The sequence below is a fragment of the Leiobunum rupestre genome, chromosome 3 (genome assembly GCF_980474605.1).
Source record: "Leiobunum rupestre chromosome 3, qqLeiRupe1.1.hap1, whole genome shotgun sequence".
Taxonomy (NCBI): Eukaryota; Metazoa; Arthropoda; class Arachnida; order Opiliones; family Sclerosomatidae; genus Leiobunum; species Leiobunum rupestre.
This window is the reverse complement of record NC_143386.1, coordinates 33,411,752-33,436,290: the sequence shown is the minus strand read 5'-3', so window position 1 is coordinate 33,436,290 and position 24,539 is coordinate 33,411,752. Positions and strand designations below refer to the sequence as shown.

The window sequence follows — 24,539 nt, the reverse complement described above, 5'->3', positions numbered from 1 at the left end:
ACAATGGATAGACGCTTTAGCGCCTCCTGCCGTCGGAAGGGGAATATTCGGAAATTGTCTCCCCCGTTCCGTGAACGCTCAGAGTAAAGGTTCGTCCAATTAAATTAGTACACAACAAGGCGTTAGCGTGTTTAAAGGCTAGCTGTGTTCTCCTTGTCTTTGTTGCTCCTAGCTGCCATCTTTCAAATCCCGAATATAACTGCCCATTTTCAAAAGCCCGCGTGCTCCTCGCTCTTTTTGCTCCTCTATTAAAGAGCTGTTAATTCACGCGCTTTTTAAATATTACAATTTTGTGATGTATAAATATAAATGTAAATAAACAGAAACTGATATACCATTACAGTAGATATATACTTGTTAATAATTTCTAGAAGTAAAAATGAATTCCAGATATACGATGTACCCATACTTACCCCATATTTGCGAATCCCAGATACGAAACGGAAACCAAGCTTCCAGCTATGTTTTCATTAAAGCCCATGTTTCTGTAATTTATAGGATGAATATACAAATTAGAAATTTAAGTTGGTAAAACAAATGATTGGTATTTTACATGAGTTGAATCTTGCATTGCAAGAAAATGGACACTGAAAGAGCGGACATTCCGATGGCGCATATTATGACGGACACGATGAAAACAGAGAAATATCTGAAAGAGACCCACAAATATCTTTAGAAAGTAGAAAGATAATGTATATTGAGGTAAAAGTAAAGTAGAAAGATAATGTATATTGAGGTAAAAGTAAAAAATTCGTTACTGAAACGTGCTGACTAATCCGGGAAACGGACCAAACATGAGCATGCCGATAATGACAAGGACATAAGATGTAATGGACACGGCGGTGTACTTCCCCTGAAATGATGCAACATAGGCAATTTCAGTAAAATCATTGGCCACTTCGTGTGATTCTAACTTACAGTACGATCACATAACTGTCCGCTGATGGGAAAGGCGATGGCCTGAACGCCGTTGGAAACCATCATTACTAATCCCACTTGGGATAGCGTCAAGTTAAACTAGAAATCAGAACTTTGTTAGACTACATTTGCTAAAGAACACAATTCTGTAATTTTCATCTAACGTCATCGTTTAATACAATAAGATTAATGTATTCCCATTTCTATCAACTTTTCTTAACTTTAAACCCCTTAAAGGACTGCCTCGCCACAGTTTCTTAATCAAGATCTTTTTATGGAGAGGTCAGAGCACTGCGTTATCACTGCCGTGTAAGTAAGAGCAACCCGTTCGTGACAAGCGTAGTTTCTTCTTGAATAAATAACCTACAGGAACCGAATCATAATCGATAACCCATTCTTCATATAACTACTCCTGACAGAGCTCCTATCTTGAGAATCGCGAATTGTTTTTACTCAATTTCAAAGCACGAGCAATTTGAAAAAGAAGTGAAAATAATGAAATTATTAAAGGTAAAAATTTAAAATCGAGTACATGTTTCCAGAAAATTCGGCTCAAAGAATAAACAATGCTCCTGCACTCTTAAAAAAGGGTGCTTCATATCACCTTTTTTTCTTAGCTACAAATATGACACCTTCCAGATACTTAATGTACACTAGTGTTGTTAATTTTCCGGAAAAATAAAATTCGGAAAAGTTTCCAGAAAGGTTTCCGGAAAAGTTTCCGAATTGCGGAAAATTTTACGCAAATCGGAAAAATAAAAATTTGAAACATAAATTACCTTTTAAGGGTTTTTAATGTTTTTAAACTATTTATCGATATAAAATGTCCAATATCAGTAAACATACTACAAAACATTAATAGCGTTACATTGTTAATCACTTTAAACTAGTCTAGAGGTTTAGTTTTACTTTCAGATTCGAAAAAATGAGGCGAAAATACCGCTTTATTTCAATTTGCAAACAATATATTAGACTAATCATGGAATGAAAACTTTTTTTTATTTTTTTCGGAAAAATACGGAAAATTTTCCGCCGAAAATTTTCCGACTTACAACACTAATGTACACCCTTTCCGGATAAAAAGTACATCTTTTGACAAGAAAATACACCCGTTTAAAGAGTAAAAATACACCCGTGAAAGAGTTTAAAACCCTTTTAAAGAGTTATATAACACCTTTAAATAATAAAATTACACTTTTAAAAGTGTAAATTGCACCTGGTAAAAGTTAAATCTCACCTTTAGAGTTTTAAATACGCCATTTTAATGAGTGAAATCAAATTTTAAAAGGTGTAAACGCGCACTTTAAAACAGTGAAATTGCACTTGGGAGGAGATAAATAACACCAACAGAGGTGTAAATACGCCCTTTTAAAGAGTCAGATCACACTTTTAATAGTGTTATTAGGTCATTTTAAAGTGTCGAATAACACCTTTTATTAGTTAAAAAAACACCCTTGAAAAGGAATTGTGTTTCTATTAAATACTATTTTACCAATAGAAACCCTGAAAATACAAAAACTAGTGTAGTTGAATACAAATTTATATAAATATATTTTTCATTTTACATGGTTTCAATTAAATTAATTTGAAGAAGTGTTTTTTAATGAAGAAAGTGTTGAAGCAGTGGGATTAAGAGTGGATGCTATAGCAACTCCAGCCGACACCCTACCTACGTAGATAAGGAGTCAAACCCTTTGGAGAGAGCTCCTAAAGGGGAACGACGAGCACACAGCAGCCCAAGTAACCCGGCACAGCTGGCACCAGAGATCCCAGTGGGCTCCAAAAGGCCGGGAAACAGGACCGCCGTGCCCGCATATGGAGGCCCGCCGCCCCACAGCAGGCTACCCAATCCGCCGAGGCGGCCAGCTTGCCTGGACCCTCTCCGTTAGCCTGAACCGAAGTTCAGTATCCAGCCCAAACCTGACCGAAGTCGGAGGTGGAGATAGGACCATTTGATCAGAGCTAACATCTCCCAGTGCGCCACCGCCCTTTTGGATTACAAGAGCCGGACCCCGACTCCCCGGTAAAGCCACCAGAACAATAGCCCCGCCACATAGTTTCCACTTTTTAGTTGCACCTTATCAACGTACTTATTAAGGGGAACCTAATGGTGCAAAAATTATTAGCCGCAAATAATTAATTTTAAAGATGTACGAACCGAACGTTTCAGGGTGTAGAATTCACTCCGCGGCGAAGAGAGCTCTCCGGCCGTCACCCCGTTTTCACCCTTTCGAAAATATGCCTTTCTTTATTTGTTGATAGTTGTAATGGTGCCAGTAGGACCACAATATTCGCGAAATACGCTGCTGTAGTAGACATGGTGCAACAATTATTAGCCGCAAATAATTAATTTTAAAGATGTACGAACCGAACGGTTCGGGGCGTAGAATTCATTCCGCGGCGAAATCTAAGTTCTGAAAACGCAAGTTCCACCGCGGGAAAAGAGTTGAAGGTCAGCGAGTTTCCGTGGGTAGTGAACGGGAAAGAAAAAAATCTTTATGGTTCCTGTCGAAAAACGACATGCCAAAACATTAATCGGCATAATCAAGGACTGGACGATACTAGGTGCGTTTGGCTACACTGAGGAAAAATTTCATGTTGAATTTACAAGAACTACCTGGAAACCGGTGAAGCCAGGTGGTTCTCGTAATATTTACAAGTGATTATGTTTATGAATTTCACAGTAATTATCGTGTATATTTTACTGGATACAGGTTTGTCTATTTCACACTTAAAAACTTGTAGTTTTTACTACATGTTTATTATTTTCGCAGTTTTTTATCGTTAAAAATTACATCTTTCAAGTAAAATTGACGAGATAGTGTTTCTCTAAATATACTAAAATCCCCGTTAGGTTTTACTATTTGTCCCGTTTTTTTAACAAGTGCATTCGCATTAAACTTACAGGAATTTTAATAATTCCTGTATATTTTATTGCAAACAGCTTTGTCTATTGCACAGTTCAAAACTTGTAGTTTTTACTATATGCTCTATTATTTTCGCAATTATTTATAGTTAAAAATTACATCTTTCAAGTAAAATGAACTAGATAGTGTTTCTCTAAATATACTAAAATCCCCGTTAGTTTTTACTAGTTGTCCCGTTTTTTTAACAATTAGTGCATTCGCGTAAAAATTACAGGAATTTTAATCACCCCTGTATATTTTACTGTAAACTGTTTTGTCTATTGCACAGTTAAAAACTCGAAGTTTTTACTACATGCTCTATAATTTTCACAATTTTATAAATCAATTATCTGAAAATACGCGTTTCAAATTAGTTGGTCTGTATTTTACCAGTTATAAAAATAAAACTGAAAATTTGCATATGTTTCGCATATATTTAGTTATAACTCGGAAATGATAAATCTTACGTACCTGCGGATGGTCTCATTCGATTCGGCACTAATCAATACGTTAGATACGAAAGTATAATTGATCTCGACCCAAATGTTGATACATCCATACAATATTTAGTGAAATTTTGAAAAAACCGCGTTTGATCATAACTGCGAAATTCTTAGACGTAAAAAATTCTACAGAAATTATACTGAACTCGACCGGATCGCTAAATTCAAAAATTTTTGGATTTTTTTGCATATTAGAGAAAACAAGACGTACGACGGTCAGAATACCCACATTCCTTCCAAATGTGTTAAGTTTGTTTGAGCTATTCACAGCAGCCTACAACGCTGGTATCACAACCAATATATATCCACGACCATAATTGTATTTACACTAATTTGTTATTCTAGTCATACTTTGAAAGCCTCGAAGATTTCTTCGATCAGTGTCACTCTTATTTTTTATTTCTGATCACACTTATTTGTTACTTCTGGTCAGCCGTTGAGTGTCACACTTATTTCTTCTGGTCCTACGCCGAAGACTAGGTCGATTAGTGTCATACTTAATTGTTACTTTTGGTCATACGTTGAAAGCGCGGCGCACTCTGAACGGCTTTGAATAACGCTAGAGAGAAACGGGCGCGTAGACCTCTATAAACACGCGGATTTACAATGTTGGAAATTGCGGGGGTTCGTATACGCTGCCCAAAAAACCTTACTTAGAATTAAAATTAAAGAACGTATTTGCCACTCTAGGTTATGTGAAAACCACAGCTATTCAAAAATATAACTTTCATTAAAATTAAGGAACTGTATGTAGATTTTTAGGCGAAAATATAAAAACATGAAATTTGGGGTCCCGTAAATTACCCTGAAAACTATACTTAAATTTAATATTTACCGATATAACCGAAGGTGTAGGTCCGCTGAATCCTAACCTATCCAATAATATTTTTTCAACGTTATTGGACTTAATTTTAAATAAAATATCTACCACACAAAACGAAACCACCGAAAATAGTAAATTGGGCAAATGCCCAACTTCTAGAGCTCCGATTTGAAAACTTTATGAAAGGATATCGATTCCGATGTATGTACATTCGAGCGAGATATCATTGACTTTCTAGCCCTAACTGTTGAAGAGATAGGCGCGACACGGTGGCATCGGTTACACTGTACGTGAAACTAATACACACAAATCCCTAGGATTGTGGTAAAAAAACTCTTAATTCAGTACCAAATCGGTCATAACTCGACAACGGTTCGTCAGCTGGACCTATGGTACAACACCCAACACGATCCAATTCGTTGAACACAAATTTCGGGGGCAACTGCCCCCTCTTCCCCCCAAAAACTATGTTGTCCATCCCGCATCGCTGCGGACTCATCGGATCCTCAAAGTATACACCGAAATGGAATTTTTAGGTCACATTGCAAGTGGGGAAGAATTTTAGAACAACGCTTTAAAATTTTATATTTTGTATCAATTTTTATTTTACCTTTGTCGTAATACCATTTCTATCTTCAAATTATAAGCAATAAATTACTTTGCGGCTTTCGTTTGAAACATAACCTGCTTCAGAAAACGTATATTTTAAACAACTTTTAATTTTACATATATTATGCAAAAACTACGAATTATTTTCTTAAAATTACAGTTTCGAATCGTAAACTTAAATGTACTGTTTCACGTGTAAAAAAATATAATGAGGTTGTAGAGACCACAGGGATATACAGTTAAAATACAGTTCTAAAACGTTATTTAGGAGTTACTGATGGTCTCGTTTAAAAAAGTGCATCCGTCTGTAAAACTTACCAGATTGTTCCCTAAATTTATCTTTACAAAACTCATGTAAAATAAATATAAGGCTGTAATTTGTACATGCCTTATGAAGTTTTTACCTAAATACAACACTCTTGTAAAATAAACTAGATATATTCTGCAAAAACTACCAACTATTTTCTAAAAATTACAGTTGCAAATCGTAAACTTGAAAATACTATTATATGTGTTAAAATTAAATAAATAAGGTTGTAAATACCACCGGGAAATCCTGTTAATTGATTATTACCAGTAATTTTGTAAATTTAACTCTTATGACTCCCGTAAAAACAACAATTTTTTCTCTCAGTGTAGGTACTGTCCTCTAGGTCGCGTAATAGACAGCCCATCGTGATAGCAAGAATGGGGTTGGGGTGGCGCCGGGCGCCCCCAACAAGAGAGCGTAGCGAACATGTGGTGCCGTCAGTCGCCCATACTTAGATGGTACAAAATTCGATTAAAAGGACTTTATTTTAGCTAGGACTACAGCATGGACGAATCATAAGAGGACTCTTCTAAGGCCGCTTTTCACTTCACGCTAACGTTACGGAGCAGCCCGAGATAGGATTAGTTCCCGATTTTCTCAAAAGGGCGCGTTAGCTTCGAATTCAGGGGCAAATAAATCACAACGTGATATTGGAATTCCCACATGTTTCCGGCGCCTGCTTGCCGAAGTTGAATTCTAGCGGTCTTTAGGTTATGGGAAATTAGTTTATTTTAAATTATTACGCTACTTTTTTCGTTTAGGTAACCATAACTTTTTTAATAATGCTTAGCGGGGAATAATTTTTGCACCATTGGAATCACCAACGCTTGTAGCTATGGTTGCCTTTTTCTTTAGAAATGTTTGGCGCCACTGTACAGGAAATTTGAAAAATTGAAGGGGTCTTCCGTATAAATTGCTTTGCAGGTAATTTTCCCTTTAAAGGTGTGATTTAGCTCTTAAAAAGGCGTATTAACACTTTTAAAGGTGTTATTTAACTCTAACAAAAGGGCCTATTGACACTTTTAAAGGTGCTGTTTAACTCTTAAAAAGGGCGTTTTATCACTTTTAAATATGCTATTTAATTCTTAAAAAGGGTCTAGTAACACTTTCAAAGGTGTGATATAAATCTGAATAAGGGCTTATTAATTCTTTTAAAGGTGTGATTTATATCTTAAAAAAGTCTTATTAATTATTTTAAAGGTGTGATTTAGCTCTTATAAGACGTATTAACTCTAACAAAAGGGCGTATTAACACGTTTAAAAGTGTGATTTAACGCTTAAAAGATTCAAAATAACTATTTAAAAGTGCGTTTACACACAGTTGAAGGTGTAATAATTACATGTTATTGGATATATTTCGTTTCACAAACTGTGGAGAGTGCTTAAAAGTGTTTTAATTGTTTGGTAAAGGTGTTGATTCGAGGTTCGACTCATCGAATTGTGTTTAAATTGTGTTAGAATGGTATGAAACGAACGCCAATTTCTTGGAATGTTTATTTTATTTAAACATACAAGCCTGTAGCTTTGACTGTACTGCCTACCGTGTACTACTGTACTCTGTACTCGGTGTACAGAATTTTCAGAATGGTGTAAAATCCCGAAGTAAGAATTACGAAAAGTAGGAGCGTCGCATTTCCGAGACATAAGAGCGCTGAAAGCTTTAGAGAGCATCCCTCCCTTCCTCACCGCTCGAGCTACTCATGACTCTGCGAAAATTTCGGGATTGATTTGGCAAATCGGTGTTAATTTGGATCCCGAGAGGTGTTAAATCTGATCTTAAGAGGTGTTAATTAGTAACATAAACGGCATAATTTAATCATTTATGGGTGTCACTTCGATCTTCAATCGGGTGTTTTTAACAGTATTAAAAGAGTAACTACACCTTCTTAAAAGGTGCTTTTAATACCATTTATGCTTCAATTTTCGTAGTATAGGGTGTAGACGTACTCCTTTACAAGGGCGCTTTTAACGGTGTCCCTAAACACCTTTTTAATTTAGTTTAGCACGTAGGTGTGAAAAACTAAATTTATACACTCTTTTTCGCGGTCTTTTCGACCCCTCTTTTTGGCCGCCCGCTAGTCGGCCATTACCTGGAACCACCGGTGGGGGGTTTAGGCTCGGGTCTTTAGTCCCAGGATATCGAGAATGGCGGTTAAGGGTGGTTAACTCAACATGAACGTGCCCAGCAAAATTTCCAAAAAAAGAGTGTATAAGAGGCTGCGATTCCGCCGCCGCAGCGAAGTAGAATTTTTTTTCTGCCATCTATGTTTTAGACAAATTAAATATATTTTTTGTATCTTTCAAAATAACGGCTAACTAAACGGATGATTCAAAGGACTTTTTATTTTTAAAAACACATTTAACCGTTAATAACCTTCAAGTTAGAACTGGCACCACCAGATGGCGCGGGCGGCGGCATTATATAAGATCTGACCATTTTTAGTATTTTGAGAGAAAGAGGTGAGGCGGTATCCATAAGGGGTTTCGTGTTTTCTTACGTTAGGCCTAGTAAGATTTGTTCCGTTGGCATAAAACACTCTTTTTTTGGGGATTTTGCTGGGCGCGTTCATGTTGAGTTTACCCCCCTTAACCCCCTTTCCCCATATCCTGGGACCAAAGACCCGAGCCCAGACCCCCCACCGGTGGTTCCAGGTAATGGCCGACTAGCGGGCGGCCAAAAAGAGGGGTCGAAAAGACCGCGAAAAAGAGTGTATAGTTTGATTATTTAATAGCGACTATCCTTTTACAATTTTCAAATGTCTGACATACATGTCTATTGGTTATAATTATAGAGGATATTACACCCCTCCCTGTTGTATTGGAATATCCCGCTTAATTAGTTGTTGTAACGCCCGATAGAGGGTGCCCCGACCCAAGGAGGCATTCTTAGGGCTCGGATTTTTCTGATCGTTTCAACCGGTAAATTCAGTTAACCATGATTAATCGGAAAACTTCCAGATAATTTAACGGTAAAATCTCGAGTTTGTTTATCAACTAATTATAGTTTGAAAAAAAAACATTATCTTGATCGCAATAAATTCACCGCCGCCTTACTTTCCCCGAATGTATTTTTTTATCATGAAGCCGAGATGAACTTTTATTTAAATAAATTTGTACACACTTGTTTTTTTAAGAGAAATAAGATCAAATTATAACTCTTCGAAATATTTACGAATTAAATATTTACCGAAAAAAAGCAAATAGTTTTTTTCTGGAAATATAGACCATATTTCTTCGTTAATCAATCATATTTGTTGTTCCAGTTGTGATGTACCCCGACTAAAATGTAATAAAACACTAATGGAAAACTCGTATTAGTCTACCCATGGATAATAGTGAACTACTTTAACTATTTTTTATAATAAAAACCATGGTTTAGCAAATAATATAACTATGTTTTCATCTGGTGCTGCTAGTATCTTACACTTAATTCCGAAAAGGATGGATAGATAAATCACGAAATAAACTGAAGTGTCAATGCTGACTAATGAAACGGTGAAATACATTTTATTTTAACAAAATGGATAAAGTTGGTCATAAAATTCCCTTTCTAATCTGGGCCGCGGAAGTCTACAGACATCTGGCCAGAGCGCAATATAACCTGTGTCGTTTGCGCAGTTTACTAAAATACGGGGCGACGTTTCAGTGAGATGGGCATTTTTGGTCCTCAATGCCCCCACAACGCGATTGAGTGACCAGTCCTTACAAGCACCCGGGTACAAGTATCGCACTTTCAATAATCAGCCTTTTCAGTTTACATAGAGCCACGTAGTGGCAAATGCAAGAAGCTCATAAACTGCTGGATTTTCGTCTGCTAAGCAGACGCTTTATGGAAAAATCGTCTGCTTAGCAGACGAAAATCCAGCATTTCATGAGCTTCTCGCATTTGCCACTATGTGGCTCTATGTAAACTGAAAAGGCTAATTACGTTTCTTTCTCCACTTCTGAAATAATATCCTTTTAGTAAGCTATGGAAATTTTACTTCCTTAATAGACAACATAAGTAAGGACTAGTAAACGTGTAGGGTGAATAAATATAGGAGTTATACTCTTACAAGTTTACTCATTTTCTCCCAAGTTAATTTTTTCTACGCTTAACTTCCATAGTGTGCGTATAGATAATGTCAACAGTAGCAGACGTTGTCGTAGACAAATAAGTTACACGTAGAAAGGAGTTCTTCATAGTCCTTCAAAGAAAACAGGTGTCGGTTGCACACAGCAAAGCTATACGATATACACTCAGTGGCGTAAATAGCGCCCCCGCAGACCTCGCGGCGCTGGGGGGCCCCGAGAACTAGGGGGCCCCCAAACGTTTATGATTGAAATTCATGCTTTTTAAAAGGGCCCCGAGTCGTTTTTCAAGGGGGGCCCCGGAGTTCCTAGTTACGCTACTGTATACACTCCTAAAAGTTGCCGCTGGTTATTATTGTTATATTATTTATTGGCTTATATATGGGGCGCCAAACCGGAAAAACTACATAACATTTCTAGGAATATTTTAACAATTCTAGGAATATTTTCAAACTTCTAGGAATATTTTCAAACTTCTAGGAATATTTTCAAACTCTAGAAATATTTTCAAACTCTAGAAATATTTTCAAACTCTAGGAATATTTTAAAATTACCTATCAATTTTAAAAATCCTATATATTTTAAAGCGTTTCCTAGTTATTTTAAGAGAGACGTTTCCTACATATTTTACGGACATAATATATTTTTCGGCAAAACGCGGGAGAGAAAGCAGCGCTTGTAGTTTCCAATCGGAGAGTTGAGTGTGAACACTGTAAAGGCTAGCTATGATGGGATGGTACTTGTACCGTTGATGGACTGGTACTTGTACCGTTGACCATAAATTTTCTTGAGGCAAGAACACGTAGAGCTCAAGCATCGGAGTTCAATTAGGAATTAGGAGACCAGGTTTTCCAGAGGATACCCGTAAATCAGATCGCTTATTGAAGGATGCAGATTCGGACACTAGATCTTTCAGTGGAGGCTTATCATCAACGGTACAAGTACCTCTCCATCAACGGTACAAGAACCATCCCTGCAATGTAACAAGTACCATCCCATCAATGGTACAAGTAAAATCCCATTAACGGTACAAGAACCATCCCATCAATGGTACAAGTACCATCCCATCAACGGTACAAAAACCATCCCATCAACGGTACAAGAACCATCCCATCAATGGTACAAATACCACCCCATCAATGGTACAAGAATCATCCCATCAACGGTACAAGAACCATCCCATCAATGGTACAAGAACCATCCCATCAATGGTACAAGTACCATCCCATCAATGGTACAAGAACCACCCCATTAACGGTACAAGAACCATCCCATCAACGGTACAAGAGCCATCCCATCAGTGGTACAAGAACCATCCCATCAATGGTACAAGTACCATCCCATCAATGGTACAAGAACCACCCCATTAACGGTACAAGAACCATCCCATCAACGGTACAAGAACCATCCCATCAATGGTACAAGTACCATCCCATCAATGGTACAACAACCAATCCATTAACGGTACAAGAACCATCCCATCAATGGTACAAGAACCACCCCATTAACGGTACAAGAACCATCCCATTAACGGTACAAGAACCATCCCATCAATGGTACAAGAACCATCCCATCAATGGTACAAGTACCATCCCATCAATGGTACAAGTACCATCCCATCAATGGTACAAGAACCACCCCATCAATGGTACAAGTACCATCCCATCAATGGTACAAGTACCATCCCATCAATGGTACAAGAACCACCCCATTAACGGTACAAGAACCATCCCATCAACGGTACAAGAACCATCCCATCAACGGTACAAGAACCACCCCATTAACGGTACAAGAACCATCCCATCAACGGTACAAGAACCATCCCATCAACGGTACAAGAACCATCCCATCAATGGTACAAGTACCATCCCATCAATGGTACAAGAACCAATCCATTAACGGTACAAGAACCATCCCATCAACGGTACAAGAACCATCCCATCAATGGTACAAGAACCACCCCATTAACGGTACAAGAACCATCCCATTAACGGTACAAAAACCATCCCATCAATGGTACAAGTACCATCCCATCAATGGTACAAGAACCACCCCATTAACGGTACAAGAACCATCCCATCAACGGTACAAGAGCCATCCCATCAGTGGTACAAGAACCATCCCATCAATGGTACAAGAACCACCCCATTAACGGTACAAGAACCATCCCATCAACGGTACAAGTACCATCATAGTTCGCCTTTACAGTGTTCACACTCAACTCTCCGATTGGAAACTACAAGCGCTGCTTTCTGTCCCGCGTTTTGCCGAAAAATATTCTATGTCCGTAAAATATGTAGGAAACGTCTCTCTTAAAATAACTAGGAAACGCTTTAAAATATCTATAGAAAGTCTATTAAAATATATAGGATTCTTAAAATTGCTAGAGTTTGAAAATATTCCTAGAGTTTGAAAATATTCCAAGAGTTTGAAAATATTCCTAGAGTTTGAAAATATTCCTAGAGTTTGAAAATATTCCTAGAGTTTGAAAATATTCCTAGAGTTTGAAAATATTCCTAGAGTTTGAAAATATTCCTATACTAGAAGTGTTAAAATATTCCTAGAAGTGTTAAAATATTTCTAGAAATGTTATTTAGTTTTTTCCGGTTTGGCGCCCCATACGTTTCAGCCATGGTTAATCGCAACAATTAAACGTTTTTTTTAGTACGATAAGAAACCAAAAGTCTAAAGATTTTTTTTTCCGGTAATTGATAAATATGAATTTTTTAAATATTACCAACTATAAATAATGAAAAACTCACGGAAGATAATCAAATAAAGTTTTGGCCAAAAAGTGATAGAATAATTTAATTTTTTGGTTGAAAAAAAACCTTAGGTGAATTTTAGATTATTGGATAATAGTTGAACTAAGAAAAAAACTATTGAACATATTTGCTAATAATTACATCAAAAGATAACTTTATTTAAAAAAATATACGTATTAATCAAATTATACGAATAAAATTGATCGAAAAATATTAACAACATTTTTATTCAAAGAAATATTTTTCGAAAAAATTCGTTTGTGTCTTAGTTACGGTTAAAAGTTTACCGACACCGAGCCCTAGGCATTCTTAACGTTCCCGCTGTAGAGGCAACACCTCGTTCTCCACTTGATTAGTAAATGTAAATAAAATATGTTTTAACATCACCCACGTTTATCAATAGACAAACACAACACCTCCCTTAAACAAGCAAGAATTTTTTTATAAGTTTTAGGTTCTAATTAAATTATATTGTATATATGTGTTTTTTTTTAATCAGTGTAGCGTTTAGGAGCTTTTCTGTTTTCGCGTAAGTTCCTGTTCCGGTTTCTTGTATGTTTTGTTTCCGAAAGGACTCTTGTATCTCTTCCTGGTTGGTGCGGTGGGGTTACTGTGCGAGATTGTATTGGTATACTTGGGTTTTGAGAAGCATGCTGGTGTTTATTAGTGGGGTGGGGGTTGTTATTAATAACCGCTTAATTGTTGAAGTTTCTGGTTTGGACCGTTTTGGATGTTTCTTTGACTTAGGATGTTGGTCGCAGTTAGACCAATCCGTTGGCCTGTGGCCATCTAGGTGTGACTCGCTGGTGGTGAAATCCGTATTCTTTGGCAAAACTCGAAAACTCATTTGCGTTGAATGGCGCACCGTTGTCGGTTTTTATTTATTGTTGGTATTCCGAACAGGGAGAAGATGTTTATCGGGTACCGACTGTACTCGTCCGCCATTATAAGGATGTATTCACCCGAAGGAGTCGATCCAAAGTAATCCATTGCGATCGAATGCCATTGGTGACTTGGTAGTCGAGTCATTTGAATTGGTTGATATTGTTGATTTGGCGTGTTAGATTGGCAAGTTATACAAGCATCAATTAGTTTCTTCACTCGTTCGTTGATATTTGGGAACCAAAGCTTATCCCTTAATGTTTGTTTGGTTCTAACTATTCCAGGGTGTCCTTCATGCTTTCGAGCGTTTCTGGTAAGACAATTTGATTCCCTCTTAGGACCAACCTGTCGATTTCGGTGATTTCATTTCTTATTTTCTTGTAGGATTCCCAACGTTTCAGCTCGTTTCCTTCGAAGTTGGATGGTGCACATTTCCTTTCGTCACGAATAGCCTCCCGAACAAGATTTACAACTTTGTCGTTAAGCGTTTCTGTTTCCACTTCCACCAGGGTTATAGCTTCTAGAAATGGTTCGGTAATCGCAGCTATCCGTATTTCATCCATTTGGTGATCTCCAGATTGGTAATTTGGGTGTCTCTATAGATTATCGATGGGGTTATCTTTCCCCGGTTGGAATTGAACTTCGAAATTGTATTGTTGAAGTCTCAAAATGCAGCGTTGAATTCGTATGGATGTTGTTGAACAGTGCGACGAGAGGCTTGTGAGTACGATGAAATAGGTGGTAGTGTTCGCATCCAAGTACGATCGCAAGGGCTTCTCTTTCAATCTGAGAGTATTTATTTTCTGTCGAGCTGAGTGTTCTGTTTAAAAATGCGACAACGGTCTCCTGTACCAAATGGTCCAATTGGCTAAGCATGGCGCCGATACCGAACGGACTCGCTTCAACGCGTAAAATTGTGAGTTTGTTAGGGTCAAAATAGTGTAATGTAGTAGCGGATTTCAAATTGTCCTTTATATTATGTATAGCATTGTCGTGAGCCTTAGTCCAAATCCATTCAATGTTCTTTTTTTTTTAAATTTCTTAGAGGTTCCGTGATAGTGGAAAGGTTTGGTACTAGCACTCGCAATAATTAGCTAGGCCCAGGAAACTTCGAATTTCCTGTTGGTTCTTTGGAGCTGGTAGGGATTCTAAAGCTTCAACCTTTTTAAAACTAAAATATTTTATACGTTACGGAAGGTTGTTTCGGCGTCGCACTTTTAGTCATCGACTTCTTGATATGTTAGTTTTGCGTATACTGCGCTAATTAGTTAAATACGTATTCTCTCCTAATATTTAAAAGGCCGTAGCTCTCGAACTATTGGTCGAACTTTAAAAATTCAAACACTTTTCCTGATTAAATCGACCCAGAGGAATATGAAAATCACAATTAAACATCAAATTTCTAAGCGGCAAAAAAGTTACTATTCCACATTTTGGAAAGTTTAGACGAAAATAGGTTAAAACCTATACGTTTTATTATGTCAAAATATGTGTATTGTAGGGCTTTTTCTCTTTTTTTCAGCAAGCTAAGAACTTTGTTACTAGCATTTCTAGAAAATAAATTATCCCCATTTAAAATTTTAAATTATAGGACGAACAAACTTTTCAGACAGACTGTACATTTGTTTAAGCGACCAGCCATTCAGCCAACATTCTTCAAAGCACGATCAGTTCCGTATGCTCTAAAAAACAAAGTCGAGGACGAGTTACAGAGAATGAAGGATCCAGGTATTATCACACCTATACCTTTTGCTAAATTTGCTACACTTATTGTTCCAGTGATGAAACTAAACGGCACAGTCCGGATCTGTGGAGATTTAAGCGTGATGACCAACAATATCATAGATGCAGACCAGTACCCTCTTCCGAAAACCGAAGACATCTTTGTGAAAATGTCCGGCTGTACGGTCTTTTCACGAATCGATATGAAAGACGCGTACAGTCAACTTAAACTGGATAATGAGTCGAAAAAACTTACCGTAATAAACACCACGAAGGGTTTGTACGAATATAATCGACTTCCTTTTGGTGTCTCGTCTGCCTCAGCGATTTTCCAGAAACACATGGAAATCTTGTTGGCCGACCACAAATCCGTATCACCATACCAGGACGATATTCTCCTTGGCGGAGTGGACGAAAAAGACCATCTTGAGAAGCTGGAGAAGTTATTATCAACTTTACACAGGGCGGGACTCAAACTTAGACAAGACAAATGCCAATTTATGCAGCCAAGTTTGGATTTTTTGGGGTATCACTTGGACAAAGACGGCCTGCATCCTCAACAGACCAAAATGAAGGCCATCATGGAAGCGCCCGAACCATGCAATTTAGAAGAACTTTGATCGTTCATTGGGTTTCTAAACTACTATTCCAAGTTCATTCCTAATCAAGCTACTGCATTATCACCTCTGTACGACCTAATGAAAAAGTCGACTGAATATAGATGGACATCAAAAGAGAGACAAGCCTTTATCAAGGCGAAGAACATCTTGGCAAAATCAAGATTCTTAACACACCGATACGGAGAAAGACATAAGACTTGCATGCGACGCCTCGCCACAAGGTATTGGAGCCGTTATCTCACACGTCATCAATGGTGAAGAGTTCCCGATAGCATTTGCCTCGAGAACATTGGCGCCAGCCGAGAAAAACTACTCGCAATTGGAACGAGAAGCTTTATCACTTGTTTTCGGCGTCACAAAATTCCGCGATTATCTACTGGGTCGACGATTCACATTAATAACAGATCATCAGCCTCTCATTTATCTATTTTCTGAAAAGAAACAAATACCGAAAATGGCTGCTGCAAGACTCCAGAGATGGGCCTTAACCTTATCAGCGTATCGTTACACCATCGTATACAAGAAAGGAGTACTTCACGCTAACGCTGATGCTCTTAGTCGACTACCGTTACCAATACCACCAGCCGAAGTTCCACTACCAGTCGAATCAGTCCTTCTCATTCAACAGTAGACTCAGGACCAGTAACTACGACATACCTACGAGAAGCAACAAAGAACGACCAAACACTGACGTTGGTACTGCAACAACTCCGAAGCGGATGGAAATCTCAAAACACAACGGGAAACTTCGAAACTTTCTATAAACGACGCACCGAACTATCTACGCTTAGAGGCCTTCTAATGATGGGGAGAAGAGTCGTTGTCCCGAGCAGTCTACAACAATTGATGCTACGGAACCTTCACGAAACGCATCAAGGCATGGTGAAAATGAAAGCCGTAGCGAGATCAACATTCTGGTGGCCACACCTTGATAAAGATATCGAAGACATCGTACGCCAATGCGAAACCTGTCAAGTACTCGCTCCCGTTCACGTTGAACGCTCCACGATCAGAGACAACGAGATCCAACCATCAGAGTCACCAGTCACAATATACGGCCGACCAGAAGTAGCTGGGACAGATTCAACCATGAGAACCAGCCACTAGCAAAGCACGAATCATTCCGAATGTAGATCCTTTACAAGCTGATTCGTCGTTGAGTGCGAAAACAACGCAGATGAATCAACAATCAACACAGATGAATCAAAATCCAGAACCAATATTACTATCAGTACCGGATCGAGACACAACATCGAAAGAAAGTTTGCGGCGTAGGAACCGGGGGGGGGGCAGGGGGGACATTGCCCCCCCTGGAATTTTGCCTGGGGGGCAACCCATGCAAATGCCCCCCCCTGGAATTTTGCCTGGTGGGCAACCCATGCAAATGCCCCCCCCCTGGAAATTGCTTTTATTCATACCATAGTCCATCGGGCGGGGACGTCGTACCTTGGTTAAAATCCAAAAATAAACATAATATCATTTGGTATTTTAGTGGCCTACTAAGTCTACTTACTTTTCGTAAAATTATTTCAAAACAAAACTTAGACAATGTGGGAGTTTTAAGTCTTTTTTCTAAAGTAGTATTAGATTAGTTTCGTGATATACTTTTTCATATGTGTCGGGTACCCGGTTTTACTACTAATATCAGCACTATCATGTAAAAAAACGGTTTTATGTATAAGTTTTGCTATTTGTGCGATAATGTTTCCCGCTTCAATGAGGCGGCAAAATTATCGCACAAATAACCTCACCTTCGCGTAGCAATACAGGTTGCCAACCCCTTTAAATCGGCCAGTTTTAATTCATTGGAGTCGTGAATAGGGTTTAGCGTCGGTACACCAGCGCCACCGCAACATCGCACTGTTCTCGTAATATTGTTAAATAAAACAGGCACTCTCGAGTCCTGTCTCTCCATAGACAGTATATATCAGACTTGGAATTAGCGGGAGTCTTGGGGCCAATGGCTCTTAATAAAAATCAGTGGGCTCTTAAAATAAATCATTCGAACGGGGGTTGCGGGCCACCGGGGCTCTCAATTTAATTAAAAAATATTTATTAAACATTTTACGGAAATTTCTGGAACATATTGATTTGTACGCCGTTTTTGAAACTCTGTTTTCCTACCCTTTACGAGAGCGGGATCTAGCGTTACAAATGATTATGTGTGATATTATAATATACTTGCTTGTTTTAAAGTTAATAAATGTTATGTAAGTAACGTAACCAATTTTTATTTTCCTATTTTCCCTACCTAATTTTAATTTTTTTCCCCTAATCCCCCCCCCCCCCCCCCCGCTTGGGCCAGTGGCTCTCAATAAAAATAAACTTAAGGGGGGTCAGGGGCCCCGTAAAAAATATCACTATTTCCAAGTCTGGTATATATCCCTTAGGGATTTATACTGTCTATGGTCTCTCCTCTGCACCCTGGGAAAAACCAAAATTGCGTGTTTTGCACGACCTTTATCTTGCAACCTACGATATCTTCAGTTGGTTTCGCGCCACGGCTTTGCCCAGGTAGTTAAATAGTAAATATGTTTTGAATTATTTGACAGTGTTTGTAGGCCAATTAATTTTATTTGGAATAATGGTTTACGCAATCAGGTAAGATGTTAAAGAATAATCTAAGATCGTTTCAAAATTTATCACTGAGGCTTCTAACTTTCTATGATTCCTTTATTTAATAGACTTAATTTTTAAAATGTTGATATCTAAATGATCACTCAATTAGGTCTGATGTTGAAAATTTATATCTTACAAAGTTCTTCTAATTTTTTATGAATACTAGGCTTAACAAAAAATATATCTGATTATCTTTAGATCAGATGTTTAAAATTTATTAAACATAAAACAGTTATGACTGAGGTTTCTAGCTTTCTACGACTACATATTTTGTTATACGAAACTTAATAAAATATATTTTACACAAAAGTGAACTTAAATATTTAAACAATAAGTGAAAGATTTTGTAAATTTAAAGTTAAAATCTTAGGTACTGTTAATAGGGAGTTTACAGTATGACGTGCCACTACGTCACCCGTGCTTTTTCCTATTGATAAAAATTTCCCCCCACAATGGCGGCCATGCTCAAAGCTACGGAGTGATATTTCCCTATAGGTTAGAGACTAGAGTACGGGAAAATTCATCATTCAGAATTGTTGAGATAACGTAGGACTCGAGTTCGCGTTGAGAGAGAAGTTTAGACTAAGGCAAACAAGGGAGTACATGTATGTATTGTTTTTGAATTTTAAATATTTTACGTTTTTAGTTAGTGTCTGTAAGCGAGTCTGTAAGGGATTTGATTTTGCTTTACAGGATGGAAAGAGGTATGGGCTAGCGGGAGATGGATCGAATATAAATGAGGGGTATTCGGGCGGAAGAAAAAATTACTTACCAAGTGTCAGAAAAATTGAATTCTACAACCGGGAAATTTTAATTTAGCGAAAATATTATCGAATTTTCCACGGTTTTAACACATTTGACCATAATTATCCACATCTGATTTGAGTTAAGTTCGTACTGCTTTTTTCTAGTCCTGAATAAAACAAATTTGTTTTATCTAGAATCCAAATATTGCGATTCGGTCTAGCATTTATGTTCTGATTTTGAATAAAAACGTTTTATTTAATTATCATGTATTTGGATTCAATGGATTCTTTTTTTTTCAGTGAGAAACTAAGAATAGTTAAGTAAAATTTTATTTCTTTTAATTACCTAAAATTTACAAAACTTTGATCCCCCGTGGAAATTCTCAACCAAAAAGAGAAACAATAACAAAAAAATTATATCTGGAGGGTTCTTGTCAACACTGGGGGAAGACTTGGAGTTTTATCGGTTTGCCCCCCCCTGAAATAAAGACCTTCCTACGCCCCTGAAAGAGATTGGCCTTGGTGATTGTTGTTGAATCTTCAACAACAATCACCAAGGCCAATCGATCAGTTGACAAGAAAATCAACACGGGTTAAGAAGCCGATCAAACGATATGACAATTCTAAAAGAAGGGTAGTGTTGTATAATAAAAAACGTTAGACCTAACTGATAATGATAGGTAAATAAAGGGGCGTAACCCCGCGCTTTTATACGATATAAATATGGTACTCTGAAATGAACGGGCATTGGATCTTGGGGCTCTTGACTATGTAACAACTATTTTATAGATCATTGTAAACAGGGCCGGATTAACCAATAGGCCGAATAGGTCTGGGCCTAGGGTACCAAGCCTACAAGGGGCACCAAGAGGGTTCGAAAAAAATAAAGTACAAAACTTGAATCATTTGCTTTTCACAAAATATTTTCCGGAGTAATTTTAGTAAATGCGTCCACCCCTATGAACCAAAAACGTTTGATTGTCACATTCTCTGACTGCCATCTAGCCCTTGACGTCTGACGACATACTAAATCTGGCAGCAAAATGAATTTTCCTTCTATTTCTCAATTATAAATTGAGGAAGCGCCTAGCTCGCTTCGCTCGCTATTGAAAGGGGGGCTTCAAAATGAACTAGGGCCTACAGCCCCATAAAGTCTTAAACCAGCCCTGATTGTAAATATAATCATCCATCTAATAAATTGCTTCTATCTTATATGGTTTGTTTGTATCATCTAAATACATAACAATATCGGTACTAGAATATAATTTGATTTACATAATTTCTTATGTACAGTTTAAGTAGAAGTATAAATGGACCAGAAACTAATGAACTAGTTGCGCAAAAAAACTAAGTTAACATCCTGGATTCCTGTCTTAAAATAGCAATGATACTTTAAACAGTGTACAGTTAATTTCTAACAGGTTCCCTAAGCCTTGGCGAGTTTTGTCACTCTCGTAATCTCGTTTTAAAATAATTTGCAATTAAGTTATTTTAGGAATAAGTATTCTCTAGGTATTTAAGCTACGTTCTCTTAACTATTTCGTCCATTATTCCACTTTACCTAAAGGATAGCGCCGCCGATCAAACGCCGCCGCCGCCGATTATTTAGATAACGCCGAAACGCCGCCGCCGATAAATTTAAGAAAAATCTATGTAGTTTAGATCTCAAAACGTAATTATTATACCTTAATAATGGAAATTAATTCGGCGGCGAAATGAAAATGTTTCGGCGGCGGCGGCGCCGCCGAAACATTTTCATTTCGCCGCCGAATTAATTTCCATTATTAAGGTATAATAATTACGTTTTGAGATCTAAACTACATAGATTTTTCTTTTGGTAGTGCTACGATTCCTAGGCTGTTGGGTGCACCGTACTAGCGTTATAAAATTAAAAATAATTAATAATTTCCAAAAGATCTGGCACCACTGCACCGCGCGCACCAAGATTTTCTGCAGCAGATAGCTGGGATAGGAGAGAGAGAAACGAAAACGGCTTTGGAGTTGCCTCGCCTCGTATTTTGTAATAAGTACAGAAACGTATCAGCTGCATTGGCTGCATTCAGCAATAACTATTCTATTACATTTTAAAAATTCCTTTGATACAAAGATAAAATAATTTGTGATAATAGACTTAAATGCGCGGGGAAAAACCGGATTTGGGGCGATGAAATTTATGCGGTAGAGGGCTGGCTCGTTGGCTGTCTGTACGATAATGGCGGCGCCCAGCAAAAGTTTCTAAAAAGAGTGTATAGATAATAATACTAGTGAAATGGTAGTAAATTAGTACAGTATTGTTATTACTAGCGTAAATGTTTTAGTTTAATAGTATCATATGTGACATAGTTACTCATAAGTGTGCCTCTGTTTAACATATCTGTATTAAAAATTTAAATGAGACCGTGTTTCACAGCCACCAAAGACTATATAAAGCTACGCGTAACTTTATATAGTCTTTGACAGCCACCACAGAAAATACAGCACTAACGTCACGTAAAACTGGTTTTAACTTCCTTCCCCCCTACGCGAGAACTAGTTTTGATGACGATAAAACCGACATCGACTGGGAAGTGACGTCAATAACGTCATATCCTTGCAACAAGGTATCATTATGAAAAAATTCTTTCAGGCACACTTATGATTAAATAAGTTACATCTGATAGTATGTAACCAAAGTTACCTCTTCTTTGTTTTGGAAACAAGTGGTTCCTATTTTAATAAAAAACATTATATTAAACATGTATTTTTTTAAAAGTTCTAGTGGTCTATTAAAAGGCTGGCGCTATTTCTGAGGCGGGGGGGGGGGGATTTTTTCCCCTTAGGCTCCACCGCCGCCGATTTTTTTCAACGCCGCCGATTATTTTCTGAAAACCGGCGCGCCACTAATTATCGTTCCCGCCGCCGCCGTTGAAAATTGGTTCGGCGCTATGCTCTAACTTTACCCACTTAAAATGGCTAAGACCATCTCTACAACTCCCGATTGACCACCAATATGGCTGCCAACGACGCTTAAATCAGGGCTAAGACAAAGTTGTCAACCCTGGGGCGGTCACTGATATCTCCATATTGACAAAAGATCTCGTATCATTTACATCCAATAATTTGGATCTCTTGTTACTTACTTCCTCGTGTAGTTACTTATTTCCTCCAATTTGGGTCTCGGGTTACTTATATCCTCCAATTTGGGTCTCGGATTACTTATTTCCTCCAATTTGGGTCTCGGGTTACTTATTTTGTCCAATTTGAGGTCTCAGGTTACTTATTTCCTCCAATTTGGGGTCTCGGGTTACTTATTTTGTCCAATTTGGGTCTCGGATTACTTATTTCCTCCAATTTGGGTCTCGGGTTACTTATATCCTCCAATTTGGGGTCTCGGGTAACTTATTTCCTCCAATTTGGGTCTCGGGTTACTTATTTCCTCCAATTTGGGTCTCGGATTACTTATTTTGTCCAATTTGAGGTCTCAGGTTACTTATTTCCTCCAATTTGGGGTCTCGGGTTACTTATTTTGTCCAATTTGGGTCTCGGATTACTTATTTCCTCCAATTTGGGTCTCGGGTTACTTATATCCTCCAATTTGGGGTCTCGGGTAACTTATTTCCTCCAATTTGGGTCTCGGGTTACTTATTTCCTCCAATTTGGGTCTCGGATTACTTATTTTGTCCAATTTGAGGTCTCAGGTTACTTATTTCCTCCAATTTGGGGTCTCGGGTTACTTATTTTGTCCAATTTGGGTCTCGGATTACTTATTTCCTCCAATTTGGGTCTCGGGTTACTTATATCCTCCAATTTGGGGTCTCGGGTTACTTATTTCCTACAATTTGGGACTCGAATTACTTACTTCCTCCAATTTGGGTCTCGGGTTACTGATTTCCTCCAATTTGGGTCTCGGGTTGCGTATATCCTCCAATTTGGGTCTCGGATTACTTATTTCCTCCAATTTGGGTCTCGGGTTACTTATTTCCTCCAATTTGGGTCTCGGATTACTTGTTTCCTCCAATTTGGGTCTCGGGTTACTTGTTTCCTCCAATTTGGGTCTCGGGTTACTTGTTTCCTCCAATTTGGGTCTCGGGTTACTTTTTCCCTCCAATTTGGGTCTCGGGTTACTTTTTTCCTCCAATTTGGGTCTAAGGTTTCTTTCTTTTTCACATTAAGGTCTTACGTTACTTAATCAACAACATTTAGGTCTCGTATTACTTTATCCCCCGCATTTAGGTATCGCTTTACTTACTTCCCGCAATTTAGGCTCCAGCATGGAAGCGAAGAAACCCAACAAAGCGCCGTAGAGCATGAAGGCGTATAAATAGTAAAGTACTCGAGGTGTCACCGTGTTCTTGACAGCGAACATCACTCCGATCGTTTCCTTGTATTCTATGAACAACAAAACAATATCCGTCTTTTTCAGAATAAGTCAAAAAGAAAATCATGAAGAAATTTAATTTTTGAAACTCGATTCTGGGGCCATCTACTGTCTCCGCGGATAGACTCCCGCAGCTTGTTCTTTTTAATATATTTTAGTCATGGCAGTTAGTTTTATAAATTTGGGAGAACGGACGAAAAATACAGAGCATTCTTACCCGTTTCTTCTATCCACAGGTAAATTACTATGGCGTACAATATGCACACACCACCAGCGACGATGAAAGGTGACTGATAACCCCCAGCCTGTAATGGTCCCTAACATTAGTAAACGTAACTCCGAAGCCGGTGATGGAAGTATTTACAAGGTTGACTGTCTTACCTGCAAGAGGAAAGCTCCCAATGGCGCCGATACCAAAAGGGCGAATGACAACAGACCCTCTAACACAGCCTAAAATGCAGAAGATCAAATCGATAAGAATTATGGTTTACGTTACGCCATTAGTCTATAATTATATGACCAGTGGCGTAACTAAGGGCTCTGAGACTCGACGCGAAACTAGATTTCGGGACCCTTTTATCAAGTTACCATGAGGGCAATTTCTTCCAGAATCTTTTGGGGGTCCCTTTTTTTTCACCATATTTACGCGAAATAATTACTCATACTCTATAAGCTCCTCTACCGAGAA

At 38.1% G+C, this 24,539-nt stretch overlaps 1 protein-coding gene across 2 annotated transcripts in view; it reads right to left on the bottom strand.

The window, feature by feature from the left end:
- Positions 1-23,809, bottom strand: part of LOC149951538 (uncharacterized) — a 28,222-nt gene extending 4,413 nt beyond the window's left edge. The window contains exons 1-5 of one of the 2 annotated variants that reach the window (XM_090170059.1): positions 23,723-23,809; positions 919-1,017; positions 759-853; positions 554-649; positions 414-485 (exon numbers count right to left, since the gene is read on the bottom strand). In XM_090170059.1, coding sequence (XP_090026185.1) covers positions 414-485; positions 554-649; positions 759-853; positions 919-1,017; positions 23,723-23,782 — 422 coding nt within the window. In that variant the 5' untranslated portion in view covers positions 23,783-23,809. Of the gene's footprint in view, positions 1-413; positions 486-553; positions 650-758; positions 854-918; positions 1,018-15,765; positions 16,336-23,722 lie in introns of those variants that run through there. The other variant, XM_090170058.1, reaches the window with a different exon arrangement.
- Between the last annotated feature and the right edge of the window lie 730 nt (positions 23,810-24,539).